Consider the following 25,019-nt stretch of genomic DNA (forward strand, 5'->3'; position numbering starts at 1 on the left):
ATTACTGGCTGGGAGCCAGCTTTTCTGGATCCCGATGCCTGTTCCACTCCTGAGTCACCAGTAAATATATCCTGCATGGTACAAGCCTTCTGCACCTCTCAGCCGGTTATAGTTCAGCAGCTTCAGCTGAGAGGCACAGAATCAACATCACAAATCAGCCCCACTCCACCGTTAGGCTGTGGGTCCCTTTGGGAATTTTCTCCTTTTTGGTTTAAATCATGTAATAAAATCAAATTACACGGCTGCTTCACAATAACCTGAGCTCAGTGTGAAAAAGGCAGCAATAGACTTTACAGCAGGACTTTGCAGAAATCAATTTGCCACGTTGCCAAGCTGTCCCTCTCTATGGATGGTGTTCGATACCTACTCAAGGTGAAGTCCATCAACGGCGCTAAGCATTGACACAAATATAAACAGTCATGATGCTACTCCAATAACCTAAGGGTTTGAGCGCTGACAGTAAAGTGGGTTCAATGTCACCTGTTCTTCTATTTCTGTGCCTCAGTTTTTTTTTCCTATCCACCCCTGTTGTTTCTTTCCTTTTCTTCTCGTTCTTTTTCTCGCTTTCTTTTATTTAATTTTCTTTCTCTCTCGTGACCCGTTTTTTTTTCTTTTTAATTCCTCCCTCGCTTTCTGTTCCCCCCTCACGTTCTACCCTCCACAGAGGCGGACTCGTTCCGAAATGCTGCTGCCCACGTCCTAACACTCACCAACCTATCACCGCACCCCCGGCTCCGTTCCTCGCTGACCCATATTGGCTCTTGGTCATACAACGCCCTTAATCAATTTTAAAACTCACACCCTTCTTTTCAAATCTCTCGTCCCTCCCGATCTCTGTGATTCACTCCAGCCCCTGACACATGCAGCACTTTTTTTCAAATCTTTAAAGTGCCGGGGATTTAAATAAGTTAATAGCCTTTGGGGGGGGTTCAACTCTCGCTGACACAGGCAGGCTGTTTTTTTGTTAAAATCTTTTTTTAAAGGATTGAGCATTTAAACAACTTGGCATTTCTACATATCTGTCCGCCCTTCATTTAAGCCTCCTCCATAAATTCGTGACTCCCACACTTACGGGATAGGTGAGAATGGCACCTGTTTGAATTCAGCACGGTGTTTTATTTCATTCTTTCATGGGATGTGGGCGTTGCCGGCAAGGCCGGCATTTGTTGCCCACCCCCTAATTGCCCTTGAGCTGAGGGGTTTGCTAGGCCACTTCAGAGGGCAGTTAAGAACCAACCACATTGCTGTGGATCTGGAGCCACATGTAGGCCAGACCGGGTAAGGAGGGCAGATTTCCTTCCCTAAAGGGCTTTAGTGAGCCAGCTGAGGTTTCATAACAATCGATGATAGTTTCATGGTCACCATGTTGAGACTAGCTTTACAATTACAGACTCTTGTATTAATTGAGTTTAAATTCTACCAGCCGCCGGGGTGGGATTTGAACCCGTTGTCTGCAGAGCGATTAGCCTAGGCCTCTGGATTGCTAGTCCAGTGACATTATCAGTACATCACCACCTCCCCCCTAAAAACAACCCTGCTGAGTTTGGGTTTCCCCTCGCGTGTGAGTTGTGTCCCGTCCCGGTTCCCCTATTGGGTAAAGTGGGGTCTGTCAGCAAATGGGGGGTGGGGTGGGACTTCTGGACCCAGGTCCTGTCCACCATTTTTAAAAGGCCGCGGAGACTCCCCGACTCTGTGGGAATCCGGCCCCGGGTTGGCACGGAGAATGCAAGGGGCCTTGGGGAGTGGCTGAGGGGCAAGCGCAAGACCTTTGGAACTTACCTTTCGAAAGGTTCCCGAATCCAGACTCCTCTGAGGGGTCATGAACCACGGGCCATGGAGGAGCTGGACCGACTCTGCACAAATTACGTTTGGGGGTGGGGGGGTGTGAGGGGTGGGGTGAGGGGGAAGGGGGGGGGGGGCGGTGCCCAGCAGATGCCTACCCCCAAAGCAATGGAGACAGCCATCCGAGGGGTGCAGCTTGTGGGGCCCACTACACCTCACGCCGTGCTGGGGAAAGCTGCCAGCAGCAGGAATGCAGACAGGGATCCCCGGGATCCGTTTTCAAATGGCTCCGGACTCCGCGAAAATCTGTCCCAAAATGTCCACCACCACTCGGCGCTTAGACCATAAGACCATAAGACATAGGAGCAGAAATTAGGCCATTCGGCCCATCGAGTCTGCTCCGCCATTCAATCACGGCTGATAGGTTTCTCAACCCCATTCTCCCGCCTTCTCCCCGTAACCTTTGATCCCCTTACCAATCAAGAACCTATCTATCTCGGTCTTAAATACACTCAATGACCTGGCCTCCACAGCCTTCTGTGGCAATGAATTCCATAGATTCACCACTCTCTGGCTAAAGAAGTTTCTCCTCATCTCTGTTCCAAAAGGTCTTCCCTTTACTCTGAGGCTGGGCCCTCGGGTCCTACTCTCTCCTACTAATGGAAACATCTTCCCCACGTCCACTCTATCCAGGCCTTTCAGTATTCTGTAAGTTTCAATCAGATCCCCCCTCATCCTTCTAAACTCCATCGAGTATAGACCCAGAGTCCTGAAACATTCCCCATGTGTTAAGCCTTTCATTCCTGGGATCGTTCTCGTGAACCTCCTCTGGACCCTCTCCAGGGCCAGAACATCCTTCCTGAGATACGGGGACCAAAATTGCTCACACTATTCTAAATCTGGTCTGACCAGAGCCTTATAAAGCCTCAGCAGCACATCCCTGCCTAAAGGCGCTTAAACCTCTGGGGTGAAGTCAGGCTGCAACTATACAGGCTCTTGAAATATTTATGATTCATTCACTTGGAAATTCAGCCACAGCAAAAGCACCAACCTGTCACAAATCAATATCAAATTCTCATTGTCGCTCTTGTGGGAGAGGAAAACACTTGTTGGTACAATCGGGGCGTTCCTCCAAAATTCGGCTAAAGTCCAAATACCGGGGCTGAGTAATCAGAGTTTAACTCTGGGCGGGTAGACTTTCAAATCTGTGTTTAAGTTTGATGCTAACAGTGGGTTCCATAAACTTGGCTTGTATTTCCTTGAGTATATAAGATTAGCCAGTGATATAATTGAGGTGTTTAAGACGATTAAATGATCTGAAAGGGGAGGTGCAGAAAAACAAATGGAGAAGGCGGCATAGACTTAAAATTAGGATGAAATCATTCAGGAGAGAAATCAGGAAACATTCCTTCACACAAAGGCTGGTGGAATTCTGGAACTCTCCCCCCACCCCCACTAAATAATTCTGGATGCTGGGTTGATTGGGACTTTCAAGACAAAGTTAAAGGTAGATAGATTTTTGTTGGGTAAGGGCATTAAGATATTTGGAGGAAAGGTGGGTAAATGGAGTTGGCAATTTCGGCCTTCTGTTTCTATGTAACAGGCTCAAGGGGCTGAATGGCCTTTTCCGATTCCTATATAACAGGCTCAAGGGGCTGAATGGCCTTTTCCGATTCCTACGTAACAGGCTCAAGGGGCTGAATGGCCTTCTCCAGTTCCTATATAACAGGCTTAAAGGGCTGAATGGCCTTCTCCAGTTCCTACATAACAGGCTCAAGAGGCTGAATGGCCTTTTCCGGTTCCTACATAACAGGCTCAAGGGGCTGAATGGCCTTCTCCAGTTCATACGATATGCCTGAGAGGCAAATTGAGGAATCTCCCCCTTAGATGTTCAAAAACAAAAAATTAAACTGCTGACCTCTGTCACTCTGACAGACATTAAAAAGGAACAAATGATGTTAGTCCCGACGGGCAGAGGTAACGGCCACCAAGTATTGGGCCAGGTTTCCCTGTTCCTGCACCAGGGACTACTGGATCCCATGAAGAAAAGAAATGTGAGCGGGGACACCCCTATCGGAGCCCGCCTCATTTCCTGTTCGCTTAAACTGATGGACGGTAAATCTTGCAAGCCGCATTCAGGCCTTGTCCCCCGGCCAGCCAATAGCCCCAGGATTGTGACAAGTTGCCTGGTGTCTTCGTACTATATTCCTGCTATAAACTGATCATTTTAATTGTGATAGCACCTTCCCAAAACAGCTGCCACATAATGTTCACGGAAATATGATAAGCCTTTGTCCCCACCTCACCCACCCCCAGCCTCCAGCCTCTCCAGGCTACAGAGTTTGCTTCTGTTAAAAAAACAATTAAAAAAAAAAATCATATCTCTCAAACCACCTGTGATTTCCCTGAGGGGGCACCATCGCTATAGTAACAGTTTTAGCTAGTGCATTTTGCCTATTCACACACCAACCTCCCAGGCCACCTAATGCGATGAGGGGTGAATCCCCTTTAGTTGAAATATCAAGCGAATTCATCCAGTGCTTTCGGCTAAAATTGGCGGCAAGAAGAATATCGATTCAAGACCGCGAAAGTCAGAAAAGACGCCGTCGTACAACATCTGCCTATCTGCATCGTAAAAATAAGCCCATGTACATTTGGTTTTCTTCCCCACTATAAATACCCAGGTCCAACAAAAAAAGGCCCATGTAAACGTGTCACACTAACATGGCGCCTTCCCCTCTTGAGCAGCGCCACCACTGGCAGAAGTCTGTAAGTACAGCACACCAAGTTTACATAGAAAATTGCCCTTATAAGTATGGACATGGGCATTCATAACGTAAATATGAAATTAAGGACAAAATGTTTGACTTTAAAATGGGGGCTGAATTATGTTGTCATGCTGATACAATTATCTCCTACCCTCTAACCCACCTTCACCTGAAGACTACACTTGGCCTAAACTCAATTCACGCAAGAACAATCAGAAGATTGACCAGTTATCTATAATATATATCTTGATCGTTTTGAGATGGAAGGACGCGATAGACATGGGTAGATTTAGACTTGTGGAAGAGTGTGTTCCCCAGTGAATTACCTCATTATTCTCTGAGTTTTTTTGAGCAGGGAGCAAAGGATGTGGAAATGGCTCGGTGACACAATGTGTAACTTAGTGCCTCAAACTCCATACCATAGAATTAGACAGCACCAAAATAGAATGGTGACAGGTTTGAGAGAACTAACAATTAGCCCCACTCCCCGGCCCTTTCCCCGTAGCCCCATCATTTATTTTACCTTTTACAATCTGCTCAACCTGCCTGTGGAGGAAGTGTGTCCTGAGGCCAATCGGAGGTGAATTTCTCAGGAAACGTTGACACCAGAAAATTGGAACTTTCACTTAGTCTGCTGCAAATTCATTGAGGGGTTCCCTTGCCCATTCAGTTACAATGTGCTGTTGGCAGTGGTTTGAGTCAGGTGCACCTCAGGTCACCCGCATTTTGCACGCGGCACTTTCAGGTGTGACATTTTGAGATGTCAGCACGTGCCAGGTGTATGATCACCACATGTCCAGATAGATTCAGTGTAAGAATGGTTCCACCACCATCCCCTGGAAATGACACGATCCCAGAGGTAGCACTCTTGCCTCTGAGAAGGTTTGGGTTTAAGTCCTACTCCAGATACCTGAGTACAAAATCTAGGCCGCCGCTGCAGAGATGCTGTCTTTCAGATGAGACATTAAACCAAGGCCCTGTCCGCTCTACCAGATGAATGTAAAAGATCCCATGGCACTATTTGAAGAGCAGGGGAATTCTCCCAGGTATCCTGGCCAAGACTTATCCTTAAGCCAACATCACTAAACACATCATCTCACAGAATCACAGAATCACACAGTGCAGAACAGGCCCTTCGGCCCATCAAGTCTGCACCGACACGTGAGAAACACCTGACCTACCTACCTACCTAATCCCATTTACCAGCACTTGGCCCATAGCCTTGAATATTATGATGTTCCACAAGTGCTCATCCAGGTACTTTTTAAAAGGATGTGAGGCAACCCGCCTCCACCACCCTCCCAGGCAGTGCATTCCAGACCGTCACCACCCTCTGGGTAAAAAAGTTTTTCCTCACATCCCCCCTAAACCTTCTGCCCCTCCCCACCTTGAACTTATGTCCCTGGTCGTTATCACATTGCTGTGTGTACAAATTTGACAGGAAAGCGGTGGTCTTGTGGCAATGTCACTGGGCTAGTGACCCAGAGGCCCAGGCTAGTGCTCTGCAGACATGGGTTTAAATCCCACCTCAGCAGCTGGTGGAATTTAAATTCAGTTAATGATTGGGAAGCGAAAGCTAGTCTTAATAATGATGTCCCTGAAACTATCATTGATAGTCATAAAAACCCATCTGGTTCACTAAACCCCTTTAGGGATGGAAATCTGCCATTCTTACCTGGTCTGGCCTACTTCTGACTCCAGGCCCACGGCAGCTTAACTGCCCTCTGAAAGGGCCTAGCAAGCTGCTCAATTCAAGGGCAATTAGGGACAGGCAACAAATCCTGGCCTGGCCCACGAAACCCACATCCCCTGAAGGAATAATTTAAAAAATAAAACAAAATTGGCTGCTGTGTTTTCTAAATTAAAAACACTTCAAAGGTACTTCACTGGCTGTAAAATACCTTGGGACATCCTGAGGTCATGTAAGGCATCATATAAATGATGGTTCTTTCCTTCTTTCTTGAACACAGCTCCATCACAAGTAGACTTCAGCGTGGTCACCAAGCAATACAACAGAAGCTGCCCGAGTCTACAAGATGCCTATGTCCGATATCAGGCTCCATTAAATCGAGGGTTCCTGATTTCACAGGTGCTGCTGAAGGCAAGGGGGTGCAGCATTCCAGAGGAATGACTGTCCTTTCTTGTGACCCTTTGTTCGCGTGGCGTATGCTTTCAGATTGGAGTGTGACCCTGTGAGTGTTTCACAACATTTAGAGACAGCTGGCTATATGCTGCTGAGGCTGTGAAGCCTTTCAGCTTCATCTCACCCCCTGTCGATAACAGGACCACAGGTCCTTAGCTCCCATTGATTCACAGTGGGATAATAGACGAAGCGACCTTTTCATTTAGTGTTGGATAGACTGCCTATGGGAGAGGTGGCTGCTGATTTTCAATTCCTCGCTGTCACATTGGATTGAGTGATTTGCATTGGGTCAGATTGCTTGCCAAGAAAAAACCTTTGGTACTTTTCACTCTAATATGATTGAGCAATTTGACTCATCAAACCTGACTTGCTTTCCTTTATAAGTGTAATTAGTTCCCGTATTTAGAAAAATAATGGAGATGTATTAATAGAAAGGGCTGATTTTTTTTAAAAAGGTGTGTTCACAGATGGAAAGGCAGATAAAGAGAGGCAGAGATGTAATATAGATAGGGACAGGTACTGAATGGAGAAATAGATAAGTAGAGGGGAACATATAGGGTAGGTTAGGAGAATCTATTTTCAAGAGTTGGCACAGTCCATAAATTAGAGCCCGCCCTCTCAGGGGTGAAATTGGGAAACAATTCTACACCGAAAGGGTAGTAAAAGTTTGGAACTCTTTCAACAAACAGCAATCAGTGCCAGATTAATTATTAATTTTAAAACTGAAGCTTTTGTTAACCAAAAGGCATTAAGTGATATGGGACAAAGTTGGGTATGTGGATTGAGTCACAGATAAGCCACATCTCATTGATTAGCAGAACAGGTTCATGGAGCTTTTTTTATTCATTCATGGGATGTGGGCGTCGCTGACTAGCCCCGCATTGATTGCCCATCCCTAATTGCCCTTGAGAAGGTGGTGGTGAGCTCACCACCTTGAACCGCTGCACTCCCAGTGGTGTAGGGACACCCACAGTGCTGTTATATTTCCAAGTGCGGATGGTGAGTGGCTTGGAGGGGAGCTTCCAGGTGGTGGTGTTCCCATGTGTCTGCTGCCCTTGTCCTTCTAGGTGGTAGAGGTCATGGGTTTGGAAGGTGCTGTTGAAGGAGCCTTGGTGAGCTGGCTGAATTGTCTTATCCCACTCCTATGTTTTAAGGTACATAAAGTGGATTGTCGATAGATACATTAGAGGGAAACTAAACAGATATTAGATAAAGAGAAAGATAGAGAGATAGCTAGATAAACAGAAACAGATTTATATATTTCTGTTTGAATTTCCTCTCAATCTTTGATATATTTCACTTTATAAATTACTTAGCCCAATCCATGAACTCAGAGTTTGATCCACCCCCTGTGGTCCTTACTTAATAGAACCATATGTTCTAGCTACTGCCGATGCCAATGATTGAATAGATAGTCACTGCCCAGAATAGGAATGTAATCTCACATTCATCTGACCAGATACTACTCACTCATTGTTTAATATTACACCTTTTTTTAAATAAAACTTTCCAATTATTTTGTGATGATGCATAGATTATATATCAATTATTAGATAGCTAAAAAAAACTGTGATGGTTTGGGCAGGTTTCAAGAAAGGAAATGCTGGCACACCTTTCGTGGCGCTGTGTACAGAGGTGCATCGAACCAGCAACTGAAGGCGGCCAAAGACGTGTTGCTTGGATAATGTCAAGGGTTACTTGGCACAGGGAGGGACACAGATGATGGAAGTGACCTGGCTGGCTTCGAACCAACAGCAGTGTCAGCTGTGGCTTAGTTGGTAGCGCTCTTGCCTTTGTGTCAGAACATTGAGAGTTCAAGTATCACTCCAGGACTCGAGCACATAAAGCCAGCACTCTGGTGCAGTACTGAGGGTGCAGCACTCCCTCAGAGATGCCATCTTTCAGATGAGATATTAAACTGAGGTCCTGCCTGCCAGCTTGAGCAGATATAAAGGATCCCATGGCACTATTTCAAAGAAAAGATGTGTTGTGGTTACATCACTGGACTAGTAATCCAGGGGCCCAGGCAAATGTCCTGGGGATAAAAGCAAAATACTGCAGGTGCTGGAAATCTGAAACGAAACCAGAAAATGCTGGAAAAACTCAGCAGGTCTAACAGCATCTGTGGAGGAAAAAAGAGTTAACATTTCGAGTCCTTATGACTCTTCTCCTGGGGACACATGTTCAAATCCCACCATGGCAGCATGTGGAATTTAAATTCAATTAATAAAAAAATAAATCTGGAATTGAAAGCTAATGGTGGCCATGAAACTATCATCAGTTGTCGTTAAAAAAAACCCCATCTGGTTCACTAATGCTCTTTAAGGAAGGAAATCTTCCCCCCTTACCTGGTCTGTGGGATGCAGGTTTCAAGTTATTATCACGTCAGCCATGATCTTATTAAATGGCGGAGCAGGCTCGAAGGGCTGAATGGCCTTCTCCTGCTCCTTCTTCATATGTCTGGCCCACACGTGATTCCAGACTCATAGCAATGTGGTTGATTCTTAGCTGCCCTCTGAAATGGCCTAACAAGCCACTCAGTTCAAGGGCGATTAGGGAGGGGCAACAAGTGCTGGCCTTGCCAGCGACGCCCACATCCCATGAAAGACTAAAAGCTGATCCCACGGTCAACATCACAAAAAGAGCTCATCTCGTCATTATCACACTGCTGTTAGTGGGAGCTTGTTGTGCACAAATAAACTGCTGTGTTTCCTTACATTACAACAGCGACAATGTTTCATTGGCCTCAAAGAGCCTTCGGATGCCCGGTGGCCGTGAAACGGCATTATGATAAATGCAAGTTCTTTTTAAGCAAAGGGTAAATTAATTCCAATGGCCCCATCACCACCACTAAATAGGAATTTAGTCATATTTGTTGTCTCACTTGGGACCATCACATGAGGATATTTATGCAGGATTCCAAAATGATAGTAAGTTTTTTTTTATTGATACCAAACAGACAAGGTCCTTTGTAAAATATTGTGTTGTTAGGTTGGGGTAGTTTCAATAACTCCCCAAGTTAACTCCCGAATAACTCCCGACTCGACTACAAACACTAACTGTAGTGCAACATTTTTACAGTTATGAGACCCCTCCCTTACCTGAGTTGCTTTCCATGCTGCTTTCTCCTAGATTCTCAGATCACCAGAGTGACATCACAGATAAGCCTTTATGGGACTTATTCCAACATACTCCATTATACTACATCTCCCCCGAGATCTCCGTTCAGACTTCACTGACATCCTCTGACATTCCTGGAAACCCACTGCTTCAGCCTCCTAGTCCTTCTGAACATTTCAGTGTTTTGAAGTCTCGTAGGAAATGCAGCCTCTCCTTGCTCTCTTAGGTAAATGTCTTTTTTCTTTCTCTCTGGACTGCAGCAGTTCAAGAAGGCAGCTCACTACCGCCTTCTCAAAGGCAACCAGGGATGGGCAATAAATGCTGACCCAGCCAGCGAAGCCCACATCCCATGAAGGAATAATAAAAAAAACGTTCCCTTCTCATTCTCCTTCCTCCAGTTTTTTGAAATTCTCACCTTCTCTTACACTGCTGAGCATCGTGGTGCCTTCACTAATCTACCATACCTCGTTCTCTCTCGGTTGTAGGGAATAAGACCTTCTTGTTCTGCTCTTGGTACCCAGGATGCCGTTCCACAAAATTTGAACCCAGTAGATGGTTCAGAATCACCTACTTCAGTATCTCCTTTCATTTCTGATGATTGCGACCTCTCTGGCCTCTGGTTTTCACTCTGTTACTCAACTGCAATCAAACCTCCTCTGTTTCTTCTTACTGTGCCCTGTTCCATCTGGACAACGTAAGATCTCGGGTGTGGTGATTTCTCCACTATTTCTCCAAATCTTGACTGATCACTGATCCCAGCCTTTTCTCCCTGTTGAAGATCCGATAACGTTCTTGCTCTGCAACAACTATCATCGTGTTTCATCTGTTTACTCCGGTAAGTTTCCTCTCTTTCCCGTACTTTCTCTAAGTCGGTGTCTTTGACCTGTGGCACCAATGTTTGTAGAGGGGTAGGATCCTGTGTCCGCAACCTCCTTCCCACGAGTAACTCGTATGGAGCCAATCCATTCTGCAGGGGTGAGGATCTATAACTCAAGAGCGCTAGTTGAAAAATCCTCTTTCTTTTTCAGAAATGCCTTTACAGTTCTGACGCCTTTCTCTCTCTTGCTTTCTCCATTAGCCTGAGGAAACCTCAGTGAACTTGTTGTGTGACCAAGTCCAAATAATTCTGTAAACTCTTGAAATCCCATATTCGCAAACTGTGGACCATTGTCTGATATGACAATACCAGGGATCCCAAGGACTGCAAACATTTCTTTCAGGGATGTTATCACTGCTTCTGATGCGTGACCATGTCACTGTTTCACCTCAACTCACCTCGAGACGTAATCTGCTACTATTACGAACATTTTCCCTTTATGCTCAAATAAATCCATTCCTCGGCGTTCACCTGGCCCTGTAGGAAAAGAAGACGACAGCGGTGGTTCTTTTGATTCCTGTCCATGAGTTGAATGTGTGATACATCTGTATATTGCTTCTTCCAATGACTTCGAGGTGCCTGTCACCAAACTGAAGACTGTGGCTCTGGCTTTGTGCTTAGCAATGCCTAAATGACCTTGATGTAGGCGTCGTAAGATCTCAAGTCTCAATGCTTTTGGGATTACTCTTCTATCAACGTATACCAGTAAATCCTAGATCACTGTCAAGTGATCTGCTTGGAATATGGTCTCAAGGACGGACTATGTGGTATAAATGTTGGCCATCCTCTAGCGCAAAATTCTCTGAGCTGCCTACAATCCTTGTTTGATTTTTGAACCTCTGGTGATTTCCGTCAATTTGTGTAGTTGTCCGTAATGTATGGGCTGTCATTATAGCACACTCCTTGACTTCTTCCACAAATTCAATATCGTATTTTTCTGGAGTGAGTGAGTGAGACTGCATCTGCTGTGCTCTGATGTCTCTCTTGAACCTTACAAGTATCAAATTTCATCAATCTTAATTTAAACCCTTTAACTCTTGATGACATCGCTGCAAGCTCTTTCGAATCCAATAGTGTCACTAAAGGTTTGTGGTCCTTTTCCATTGTAATATAAAGACCTAAGATGTAGTCAGCAAATGACCACGTGGCTGTTAGTACTTCCTTTTCGATGACTGCGTATCTCTTCTCTGTATCTGCTAACGAACGTGATGCATAATCGACTGGTCCACGTTTCCCATCTCCTTGTTCCTGATAAAATACTGCACTCAATCCTGTAGAGGATTATCCACTGCTATTACTTTTTTTATTCACTCATGGGATGTGGATGTCGCTGGCTAGGCCAGCATTTATTCCCCATCCCTAATTGCCCTTGCCTTTAATCCAGAGTCACATGTTGGCAAGAACAGCAGATTTCCTTCCCTAAAGGGCATTAGTGAACCAGCTGGGGTTTTTACAACAATCAACAATGGTTTCATGGTCACCATTAGACTTTTAATTCCAGATTTTTATTGAATTCAAATTCCACCATCTGCCATGGTGGGATTTGAACCCGAGGTCCCAGAGCATTACCCTGGGTCTCTAGATTACTAGCCCAGTGACAATACCACTAAGCCACCGCCATCATGGGACATAACGCCAGGTCATAATGTGCTAATATCTCTAATGACATCGACCTCTCCTTGAATTTTTCAAGCGATTTCTGATGTGCTTCTTCCCAACACCATTCATTGTTCTGGTGTAACAATTGGTGTGGTGACTCATTGAGGCTCTGTTAATTTTTTTAGAAATTTTGCCACTTGATTCACCATTTCCCACGAACCTTTGTAACTCATGATGCTCCTTGGAGCTGGAAATTCTTTTATGACTGGTCTTCGGTGGAGCAATCTTTATTCCTGATGCACTCACTATGTGACCGAGAAATTTGACGGATGGATGTGAAAACTCGCACTTACTGCTGAGTGTCAATCCTGCCCCTTGTAGTCTTCTCAGCACTGCTCTTGATCTCATGTCACGCTCAGCTTGAGTGGACCCATGTATCAACATGTCATCCATGTGGCAAACAACTCCATGTAAGGCTTCTAGAAGATTTGACATTGTTCTTTGTAAGATATCTGGTGCTGATGTTATTCCTGCTAAAACAGAATCTTCCAAACGATCTGATGAAAGTTGTGAGCAGTTTAGGCTCCTCTTCTAGTGGTGTTTGCCAGAATCTGCTGTTGACATCTAATTTAGAGAATATTGAGCTCTTCCCCAGTTTTGCTAAACTCTCTTCTACTGATACCATTGGATGGGCTTCTCTTTTCACAGATTTATCGAGTTGTGTGAGATCAATTCTTAGGGAGCCTTTTGGCTTTGGAACCAGTACCATCCCTGAGCACCAACGTGTTGGCTCCTGTATGGATGAAGTGACGCCTTGAGTTGATCTCTTTCTCTACCTTTGGAAGCCATGGGTGTGGAACGTTTCTGGGTGTATATAAGCGTATTGGTTTGCTTCTGGGTTTAGTGTTTTACGAAATGCTCTTATTAGCTCTCCCAATCTTGTAAATGACTTTGGAAATTCTGCTCTGAGGTCTCCTGATTGATCTTCACCATTCTTTATTTCTTCAATTCTGTAGCTTCAACCCAATTCCAAACATGCCTTTCTACTTAAAAGTGGACAACTACTGATCTTGAATTATGTACAGTACTCCAGTAATTACTTTCTCTCTGTGCTTTAAAGTAGCTGTTAATTCTTCCAGAACCTTCAACTCTGTTCCTCCTGGTCCGTGTAGCTTTTTGTAGAATGGTTGAAGAATTCTTTCCTTTAACCATGGTTCAGCATCTGAAAGAACCAAAACTGCTGCTCCAGTATCTAGTTTAAAGTTTATCCTGTGACCTTCTACCAGGATCTCTGCACTCCAATAGTTTCCACTTACTTCTTTAAGCTCTCTTAAGAAGGGCATTTCAATGTCTTGTGAATCTTCAACTTCATGGACTCCATGTCCTTTTAAAACTTTTTCTTTTTGAGAGGTCGGCCCGTTATTTCTACTGCAACATACTGCCTGAAAATGCCCCAGCCTTTTTCACCAATGGCATTGCGTGTCTTTGGCGGGTCAATTCCTGCCCATGTGCCGTTTTCTTCTGTACCAACAACAGCTGGACAATTGCTTTTCATGCTTCGCCTGTCATCTACTCTCTATTTTCTCTTATGTCTAATGAGTTCAATGGCATCTGGTACTTTGGGATTCGGACTGTATCTTCTCTGACTATCAATCGGTTCTGCCTCCTGATCTTGGCTTGCCTACTTAATTGAATTATCGTCACCAGTGCCAAGCCTTCCTGGGACTGCAAATTATCTGATAATGCATCATTCATTACTCCAAACACTATTCTGTCACAAATTAGCTCCCCTTGCAGATTATCATACACATAGTCCTCTGCTAATCAGTGCAAATCATTAATAAATGCGTCAAATTTTCCCTGTGTCTCTGGGTCCATTTATTGAACTTTGCGTGTTCCATGACAGTGTTCTTGCTGAGATTGAAATATATCTCCAATGCATCAATGACTTTGGCATATGTGGCTTTATCTTCATCGTTCCCCAGGATAACTAAAATGTCATCCTCACAGTCACCCATTGTGTACAAAAGTGTACTGACCTGCTCACAGTCTGGCTTCACTGCGAGACCTGATGCCGTGCGAAATTGAGCTAAGCTCTTGTACCACTTTTTCCATGCTTCAGCCTGATTTTCTCGAAGCTCTCCAGTAGAGTTAGAGATTTTTCTATCACTATCTTTTTACCGCTTGCATCCATATTGTGTTGTTGGGTTACAATACCTCCAAATGCCTCCTTCAATAACTCCAAAGGACTGCACTCTAACTTCATTGTAACATATTTACAGTTATGAGAACACTACCTTGCACAAGCTTCTTTCCCGGCTGCCTTCTCCTGGACTCTCAGGTCACATGAGTAGATGTCACTTCCTTCTATAACATCACAGATCATTACAGTTAACCCTTCATGGGACTTAGTCTAACATACTCCATTATACAACACTTGGCACAGATTGCCAACAAGGGTAAGAGAGAACAGTGAAGAAACATGAATGGAGTGGATTTAAAGCCTGTTGATTATTGTAGGAAGGGAAGCCATGATCTCATTTGAAGGAGTAGACTCGAGGGGCTAGGTGACATTCTCCTGCTCCTAACTCCCTAGACAAAGGCATTTCACAGTTTTTTAAAGACTCCATGGAAGAATAAAGAAGCAGCATGATTTCAACACAGTAAAGAAGTAGGTATTAGGAAGACAGTTCGAAACAGTCCGTCTATAGCTTAGGAGGATTGGAAAGAAAGAGAGTTAAAGAAAAGTGTAACCGTGGTATTGAGAGAGTATTAACCAGAGTTGAGAAAGATTGCAACAGAAAGGGGAAAGGTTGAGAGCTAGGTACGAGGAAGGGGTGAGCTGTCAAACAAGAAGCTGTTCCCGTCGTAGGAACATGCACCAAGCACATCCCACAGTTCAACGGGATTATGTCTGTGACCGAACCCCATCTCCCTTAATACCCTCGGTGAACAAAAATCTATCAATCTCAGTTTTAAAATTAACAACTGATCTCACATCAATTGCTGTTTGTGGAAGATGGTTCCAAATTTCTGCCGCACTTTGTGTGTAAAGTGTTTCCTAATTTCACTCCTGAAAGGGCTGGCTCCAACTTTTAGACCATTACCGCCCCCCACCCCGCCCCTAGTCCTAGATTCTCCAGCTAGCAGAAATAGCTTCACTCTGCCGACCCTATTTGTCCCCCTTAATATCTTAAAACTTCCGATCACATTGTCCCTTAATCTTCTAAATCTGTCCAGGGCCAGGATTTTCCATTTGGCGGGCGCAGTGGGCACACTGGCTGGCCAATTAACGGCCAGCATGAAAAACATACTGAAGAGCTCAGCACTGGCAGGGTGGGGGCAGGAGGAGCGCGAACGCCAAAATCAGCGCATGCGCGCGGGAGCGAGCGCTTAAAGCTCCCTGAAGGCACAGAGCTGCCTCAGGGAGCTGAAGAATTTTACAATCAAAAATAAAGATTTTAAAAATGAGGAAAGCATTCCCGACATGTGACTCAGTCATATGAACAGGGGCGCATTAAAAATGATGCTTAAAATGTTTAAATTGTTTTTTGATTACTCTTGGAAACCTCATCCCGCCGATGGATGAGGTTTCCTAAAAAATCCAATGGCCGATTTAAGGTTGGACGGGCAACGCAAAATATTGCTGAATTAATTGATTAATGGGCTTAATAGCCCTCTTAATTGTCAGTGGGCATGCTGCCGACTCTTGGGCGTACCCGCTGACCAAAATATCATGCAAGTGCGCGATGACGTTGGGACGCTTCCCTGATGTCATCGTGCACTATTTTACACCCAATCAGGTCACCCGCCCGATGAACGGAAAAGCCTGCCCCTGCTGGAGAGTGAGAAAGATGTGAGAAGGCCTTCCCCAGGTATAGGAGTAGGATTCAATTCTTAGGCTTCCATTGGAAAATGTTGACTGGAGATGAAAAAGTTTGGCATGGAAGAGGCAACGCTCAGGATGGAGAAAGCGCGTGAGTTCCGTTTGCTCTCACAGTTGAGGCCAAGTGTGTAGGAAGATGGATGGAAGGACAGGAAGTGAAAAAGCAAGAGGCTGAAGCTACTGGTGAGATTTATGAGACATGTGCAGCAAGTTGTTGGGACCATGCAAGAGGAAATCCGTCTTTTTGGAGGCGACTTTAAACATGGGGACGTGATGTAGAGGCTCATGTGAAATTAGAGAAGGCGGGAAGGCTAGAAGTGTCAATAAAAGAGGGGAAAGTAAAAGGCAGAGCCATTAGAGGTTTTAAAAAGCCTGCAAAATATCCATAAAGATATGGAATTCTAGCATTGGCTGGAGGTTACTGAGGAGCCTTGACTGCAGGTTGCTAAGTGGGCCTAAAGGCAAGAACCTTTTCAATTCTCAAACAGCAATGCAAGCTGCTAGATCGCCATTAAAACTCAACTGGTTCACTCATGACCTCCTGGGAAAGGAATCTGTCCACTGGTCTCCGAAGACTCCAATCCCACACTACATGGTTAGTGTCCTCAGGAAAAGTGGGCATGGGCAACATACCATGTCAACGTTACCCGCACCCCATAAATCTTTTTTTTCTAAAGTCAATTTCACTGTCTCGAACTAACAACAGAGTCATGGCTTCGTTTGACAAGGGCTCACTGGTTGGGCGGTGGTTGCTTTTTTTAAAATTCGCTTACAGGAAATGGGCTTCGCTGGCTGGGCCAGCATTTATTGCCCATCTCTAATTGCCCTTGAGAAGGTGGTCGTGAGCTGCCTTCTTGAACCACTGCAGTCCCTGTGGTATAGATACACCCACAGTGCTGTTAGGGAGGGAGTTCCAGGAATTCACCCAACGACAGTGAAGGAATGGCGATATAGTTCCAAGTCAGGATGGTGAGTGGCTTGGAGGGGAACTTCCAGCTGGTGGTGTTCCCATCTATCAGCTGCCCTTGTCCTTCTAGGTGGTCATGGGTTTGGAAGGTGCTGCCTAAGGAGCCTTGGTTGCTCAAGATACTTGGAGGCATAACATTTCAAGTCAGTTGGTACAGTCCCTGGCTGCACATGGCTGGATTACGTATACTGTGCTGATCCAACTGTTCACTACATGACCGTATCATGACATACTAAGTGATTGCCTTGGGCTCCTGCATGAATCTTGGCCAGGTTGTATAGTCTCCGCTGGTGATTTCTGACGCTAAATCAAATCCTTCCAACTTCCATTAACTTCTAATCAATTATAGTTCCACGATACAGCACAGTCTGCTGCATCCTGGACATGAACCAGCAAAGAAAGCCAACCTGCCAAACTTCCCCACTTCATTATTCTCTATAATTTCTGTGCCAGTAAGGAGCATGAAAGAGAGGGGGAAAAAAAACTTGGATTCATATCTAGTATCTAATTGACAGAGTTACCCAATTAGTCTCACTCCATAGTTGTACAAATGTTTCCTTTTCAGCGATGTATCCAATTCCCTTTTGAAAGTTACTACTAAATTTGCTACATTTCTTTAATGTTTAGAGCATCATCCAGGGCTTGGTGAGTGGCACTCTTGTCTCCAAGGCAGAAGGTTCTGTGTTCAAGTTCCACCCCATCATTTGAGCGCAAAAATCATGGAAGAAACTCCAGTGTGGTACTGAGGGAGTGCTGTGCTGTTGGAGATGCTGCCCTTCAGATGATGTTAAGCACTATCTCGAAGAAGAGCAAGGGAGTTTTCTCTGGTGTCCTGGCCAATGTTTATCCCTCAATCAACATCACAAAAGCAAAATATGTGGTCGCTGTCCCATTGCTGTTTGTGGGAGTTTGCTGTGTGCAAATCAACGGCCGTGTTTTCTACATTAAAACAGTGACTACACTTCAAAAATACTTCATTGGCTATAAAGTACATTGGTGGTCGTGACAGGTACTATATAAATGCAAATCATTTTGCATCCCCCCTCCCCAGGCAGTTACTCTGCCTTCCTGTCCTCCTGCAAAGTGTCAGGACCTGGGGAGAGCTGAAACTGGAAAAACCCCAGTTGGCCTCCATTAACAGGCCTTAGCATTGCCGTTAGTTACTTTAATCAGTCACCCTCTCCACCGCGTGCAGGCAGGTAGCCCTGTTGCCCCCATCCTGCCACCGAAAAACTGGCCCAGGGGCAGGATGGACCCAGAGAAGCAGCATGCAGGCCGGTGCCGCTATTTTCATCAATGTCCATTTCTAGCCTCAGCCAGTCCTTAAACTTAGGCCCATTGCCTTTTCATGTTTTTTGGACATTTCCAGGTATGAATGTCTGGCCCTGTGCACCATAACAGAAGGTACAGCTTGAGTTTCTCGATGGAAATGTTCATGCCTAACAATTGCCCCTCTGGTTCCCCTGTTCCTCTAAAAGCCACAAATACAGTGGAGTGACCAGACAGGTGTCCGTACAACCAGCACACCGTGAACTATCCCTGGACAATTAGAAAGATATACTATAATCAATATGGAGCTAAGGCAGGTAAATAGAGTTGAGGTACAGTTCAGCTAAGGTCTAATTGAATGGTGAAGGAGGTTCAGGGGGCTGAATGGCCCACTCCTGTTCCTGTGTGACATGCCTAAGGGGCTGAATGTCCTACTCCTGCTTCTATGTAATTGTCTCAAGGCTCTGAATGGTCTGCTCCAGTTCCTATGTGATATGCTTGAGGGGCTGAATGGCCTGCTCTTGTTCCTATGTAATAGTCTCAAGGCTCTGAATGGCCTGCTCTTCACAGAATCACAGAATCACACAGTGCAGAAGAGGCCCTTCGGCCCATCGAGTCTGCAGCGACACATGAGAAACACCTGACCTACCTACCTAATCCCATTTACCAGGGCTTGGCCCACAGCCTTGAGTGTTCCTATGAACCTATGTTCTCAAGTTTTAAAATGCTGGTGGAATTATTTCAGACTTCAAGGCTTCCTTTTGGTGTCAAAAGAGTTGGGGGGTGAGGGAAGTCTGGTGTGTGTGTTTAATTTATCTCATTCTCAATCAGTTTTGATGATACCTCATTAAAGCTCTGTACATTCAGATACAATAAGGTTTTAACCTCTCTTATTCAAAAGTGATAAAAACAAATTAAGCTTGCACCAACCTGAAGTTGCATTAATTTGTATTGATGGAAATGTTACCGAGCACAAATTCATTAGAAGTACATTAATCATGACACAAAAATAATTAGATTAACTGAATAGTCAACATGTGAGGAATAGCTAGATAAAATATCACTGATTTTGGCCTTTTGCCTTTGGTTTTGCAGTACAGAAACTGGCCAATCAGTCCAAACTGTCTATGCTGTTGCTTATGCTCCACACAAACCTCCTCCCACCCTACTTCTTCTAACAACAACTATATATCTTTCTATCCTTTTCTCCCTCATGTACTTATCTAGTTTTCTCTTATTATTCTATTCATCTCAAATACCCTTGGCCATTGCAATTCATAGAACCATAGAAGCATGGAGTAATTACAGCATAGAGGGCAGCTACTTGGCATCAGAGGGAGGTGATGGCCTAATGGTAATGTCACTGGATCAGTAATCCAGAGCCTAGTGCTCTGGGAACACAGGTTCAAATCCCACCATGGCAGCTACTGGAGTTTAAGTTCAATTAATTGAATCTAGAATTGAAAGCTAATACCTTCCTCTTTTGTTGGCAAAAACCCATCTGGTTCACTCATGCCCTTTAGGGAAGGAAATCTGCTGTCCTTGCCCGGTCTGGCCTACATGTAATTCCAGACCCACAGCAGTGTGACTGACGCTTAAATGCCCTCTGAAATGGCCTTGCAAGCCACTCAGTCCAAGGGCAATTAGGGATGGGCAACAAATGCCGGCCTTGCCAGCGATGCCCACATCCCGTGAAAGAATTTTTAGAAGTTGTGTTTGTGCCAGCTCTGTGCAAGAACAATTCCTCTAGTCCCGCTCCCCCACCTTTTGACCCGTAGCCCTGTAAATTTCTTCCCATCGGATAATTTTCCATTTCTCCTTTGAAAGCCACGATTGAATTTGCCTGCACCATACTTCCACACATCACCAATCCCCGGATAAAGTGGTTTCGCAGGAATCCCCAATTGGAATCATTTGTGACTCTCTCATATTTATAGCCTCTAGTTCTGGACTCCCCCACAAGCGAAATCATTTTCTCTACATCTACCCTGTCAAGCTCCTTCACAGTTTGAAAGATCACTGTTAGATTCCCCGTTCAGTCTTCAATTTTCGAGAGAAAAGAGCCCCAGCCTGTTCAATCTTTCCTGAAAGTTATAACCTCGCAGTTCTGGTAAATCCAGAAAGTCCCAGTAAATCATCTTATTGCACCTTTGCTTGTCTCCTTTTTATAATATGGAGGCCAGAACCATTCACAGTTACTGCAAGGGTGTTCTAAATAGAGTTCTAGACAAATTTAATATAACTTCCCTGCTTTGCAAATCTATCCCTACAGAAATGAACCTTAGTGCTTTGTTTTATTTTTTAATGACCTTATTAATAATGCATCACACTATTTTAGTGATCTGTATATCTGTAAGCCCAGATCCCTCTGCCCCATTTTAGACCCTTATTTTTTTCCAGGAGTATCTGGCCTCCTTATCCTTCCAAAATACACCACCTCACACTTATTAATGTTGTATGTATTCCGTTCATATAAGCTGTAAGATACAGCCCCACATAAACCATTATATAGCAGCAGTTAAATGGTGAAGGTTTAATTATTATAGTGGCACTGTGCATTGGTACCATGAAACCATCTGATTGGATTCAACATCCAGAAGTCCTACACTATTGGTCACAGCTTCTGCAGTGTGGCAATTGAGTAATATTAAGTAATGGCTGGCTGCTCCCTCAAAGAGTTATGGAGTCATTACTACACATATGGAGGCCACTTGGCTCATCGAGTCCATACTGCCCCTCTGTAGAGCAATCCAGTCAGTCCCACTCCCCTACTCTATCCCCGTAGCCCTGCAACTTTAGTTACCTCAAGTGCCCATCTAATTTCCTTTGGAAATCATTCATCCTCTCTGCTTCCAACACCCTGATTGGCGGCGAGTTCCAGGTCATTATCAGTCACTGCATTAAAGAGTTCTTCCTCACATTCCACCTGCCTCTCTCGCCCAAGGTTAATCCTCGTGCCATCAGCTAATGGGAACAGCACTTTTTTGTCTACCTTATCCAAACCTGTCATAATCGAGTACACCTCTATCAAATCTCCACTCAGTCTCCTTTAGAATCATCCCAGTTTCTCCAACCTAACCCTGTAGCTAAAATCCCTCATTCCTGGAACCGTTCTGGTAAATCTCCTCTGCACTTTTTCCAAGGTCCTGTCACATCCTTCCGAGGGGAAACATTAAATCAGAGGAAGGCATTACCGGGGCACTCTTGCACCCACCCGAAGCTGACACGAAGGTCTGGATTTTTGTTCTCGAGGTGGGTAGCTCGAGTGGGGAAATTTCCCACTCACCACGCTCGCCTCGGGGGGGGTGGGGGGGGGGGGGTGGTGGGGAGTGCCCCGAATGGCAGGTGCAGGATGGAGCTGGGCTCCCCATCCAGATGCAAATTAGAGGGGCTGCTGAGAGCCAGCATAGGCTGTTTAAAAGGCCTGCCTTGGCTCATTGGGATTTTGTCCCAGTTGTTTTCTTAAGGCCCTCCAGTCTCACCATCACCCCTCCCCCCACCCCCACTCCCCAAGCCCATATGTGCCAATTCATGCTAATCTATGTCCCCACCCACCCCAATAGCCTCTCATACCCTCCATGACAACCCATGACACCCCCACACATCCCCATGACCCCTTATAGTCCCTATGACAACTTAATGCCAACTCATGAGCCCCCACTCACCACCCTTTGCCCTTACACTCTGCATGCCAACTCACCCGGTATCCACAATGGGCAGACCTCAGGAGCCATGCTGAGATGAAGTAAAATAAAATTTGAAATATCTAATACAGGCTTCATTATATAAAAACACACTTCCCCCATTCATGAAAGCCCATTCAATACATTTAACTCCCCTCAAGTACTTAATCCCTTTATAAATAGATATGTTTGTTTTTATAACCCCACATCAAAGACAGCTAATCCTTTATTAACCTCGTTGAGCAGCCAATCAACTGTGAATTTACAATCCCACCCACCCCTCACTATGATAATGATAGGAGTATATCAACAAACAGATATCGAGGCTGCTAGGACAGGTTTTTTTTTCAACTCTCACAGACACAGACTTTTTTTTCAATTTTTAAAGGGGGCTGGCCATTTAAATAAGTTTGACAGTTCCACAGACCTTATCTGCCCTTCAAGAGCATTTATGACTTCTCTAAAGATTCGTAACTTCCAAACTGCAGGATAGGGCCCTTACTCTAGTGAAAAAGCAGGGGCTGTTCGAACTCAGCACTGAGTTCAAATGGTCCTGCTGAGCACGGGATTCCCACAGGTAGGAGTCACGTTCCCGTCCCCATTCAACCCCACGGTGAAAACACGAAATGGGAGTAGGACTTCCAGATCCGGGTCATGCCCACCATTTCGGAAGATTCCTGGAGTCTTCACAACTCCTTGAAAATCCAGGCCAAAGTGTCAGGAAGCACATTACCGCTCACCATCTTGGGCACAATTTTTTTTTCCCAGTGAGACTCCGGGAAAGTGGAGAAAATGCATTTTGAATGAAGAAAGTGTAACCATGCAAAAAAAAAAATCAATCAACGCTTCCTTGAGATGACATAATGTGACAACAGTAAGGCATAAAACCAAGCCATGAAGTAGGTTAGCACATCATCGCCTCTGCTTGAAATCCAGTCTTGAGAGGTGGGGTGCTGGACTCCTCTCTGTGTTGGCTGGAAAGATCCTCCATGTTCGAGTGGCCCCAACACACATTTTAGAAAAAGAAAACTAGAGGGATGAATTGGAGCATACAGCGCGGAATGAGGCCATTCGTCCCATTGTGCTGATGCTGGCTCTTTGAAAGAGCTTTCCAATTAGTCAAACTACCCATAGCCCTTTCCTTTTCAAACGTATATCCAATTCCTTTTTAAAAATAACTACAGAATCTGCTTCCACCCCCTTTTCAGCTGGTGCATTCCAACACTAAACTGGGAGGCTGATGAAGCAAGTGGAAACAATTCACACTGGCCGAAAGACTGAACTTCCATGGCTGGTTACTGAGGTAGGGACACAATGATGAAGAGAAAAGAGAGCCTGTGTCTTTATCTAACCCCTACGCATTGTTAAAATTGGGTGCCAATAGTAGAGAGATGTGCCCTTTTGCAGCACTCAACAGGGAAAACGCCAGTTCCTACCTTGTCAGCCATTATCATCGAGGAACCGCCATGTATTCCAAGAATTGGGATCATAGTCTGAGCTGAAATAAAATCCAAAATTTCTGCAATGGACTCATGATCCGTGTCATCACCAAAAACCACACCGTGCATTTTCATACCAGACATGAGATCGCAAACGCGTGTAATGATGCTCTTGGGGTCGGTCTCATTGACGGTCACCTGCACCACGTTGGGATCAATGGGCAAATGTTGGAAATCATCTTTGTTCAAAACATCTTTGATGTCCATCTCGCAGGATGTGCCGCCGAGGATCACGGCAATGTTCAGGGTAGGGTTGCTTTTCAAGATGCCTTTCGCCCAATCCACATGAGACGCGAGTATTAATAAAATCTTCAGGAGTTGCAAGCCCATGTGCCTCATCTTCATTGAGTTTAATCCCTGCAATATGTAATTAGAGTCTTAGATCAAAGTATACACCTAGATCCTAATCATACAGCAACACAATGCAATGATCTGTATTGGTAATCACTCCTGCATCCACCCCCCCATTGGACAGCCTGCTATAAAATCTACACCTCTACCTGATTGTTAGTACCTTTCCAATAAATGCTCTACGCCAGGCCTTGTTGGCTAAGTTTGGCCTTGTGAACTTATTTATTTATGGGATGGAGCAAACAAATGTCCTCGTTGAGCTACACACTCAAAAGGTGAGAATTTATTGTGAGGAAAGGGTTGGGAAGCTGTTTCCTTTCTTTGAAGTCAAGAATTATTACTTATCTGGGTCATTTCTATCCCTTTATTCAACAACCTCCCGACTTTTAGATAGGTGGGTCTTAGCTCCCTCGAGGAGAGCGTCATCAGTTGCCCTGATAGCTGGATATGCTTCCAAGAGCAAGTCTAAGTAAGTGCCAGTCTGGTTCAGCTGGTAGCACTCACGTCTCAGTCAGAAAGGTGTGTGTTTGAGATCTGCTCCCAGGATCTGAGTACATGATCTAAGCTGACGTTGAGAAATTAAACGGAAGCTCCAACTGCCCTCTCAAGTGGATGGAAAACATCCAATGGCACTATTCAAAGGAAAGCAAGGGATCTGACCTGGTGGCCTGGCTAACCTCAACCCCACGACACCAACATTGGCTTGGCATTTATCTCACTGTTGCTTGTGGTATCTTCTTGTTTATAAATTGGTCGCCCCTGTTCGCTGACCTAACAACGGTGCACTTCCAAAGTAATTCTTTGGACGTCACATACTTTGGGACAGCCTGAGGTTGTGAGTGGTGCTATATAAATGCAAGTTCTTTCTTTCAGAGCTAACTGTGGGTAACAAGCCAAAAATCGGACTCTACTTTAGCTGTTGCTTCCACAGAACCTATCGCATGTTTTTGAAATACGGTAGAGCCTCAGAACCTCTGGTCTGGTTTCATTCATGAACCAGCAAACAAATCATTTGGGCATAGATGGACCAGAAAACATATGACAAGTAATTTAATTCATATTGGCTAAATGTACA

The 25,019-nt window shown here is 44.9% G+C and overlaps 1 protein-coding gene across 1 annotated transcript in view; it reads right to left on the minus strand.

Moving 5' to 3' along the window:
- Positions 1-23,932, minus strand: part of LOC144669328 (glutamate receptor ionotropic, NMDA 2B-like) — a 264,087-nt gene extending 240,155 nt beyond the window's left edge. The window contains exon 1 of the mRNA XM_078531691.1: positions 23,531-23,932. Within this exon, the coding sequence (XP_078387817.1) occupies positions 23,531-23,932 (402 nt within the window). The remainder of the gene's footprint in view (positions 1-23,530) is intronic.
- Between the last annotated feature and the right edge of the window lie 1,087 nt (positions 23,933-25,019).

The sequence above is a fragment of the Cetorhinus maximus genome, chromosome 29 (genome assembly GCF_964194155.1).
Source record: "Cetorhinus maximus chromosome 29, sCetMax3.hap1.1, whole genome shotgun sequence".
Classification (NCBI taxonomy): domain Eukaryota; kingdom Metazoa; phylum Chordata; class Chondrichthyes; order Lamniformes; family Cetorhinidae; genus Cetorhinus; species Cetorhinus maximus.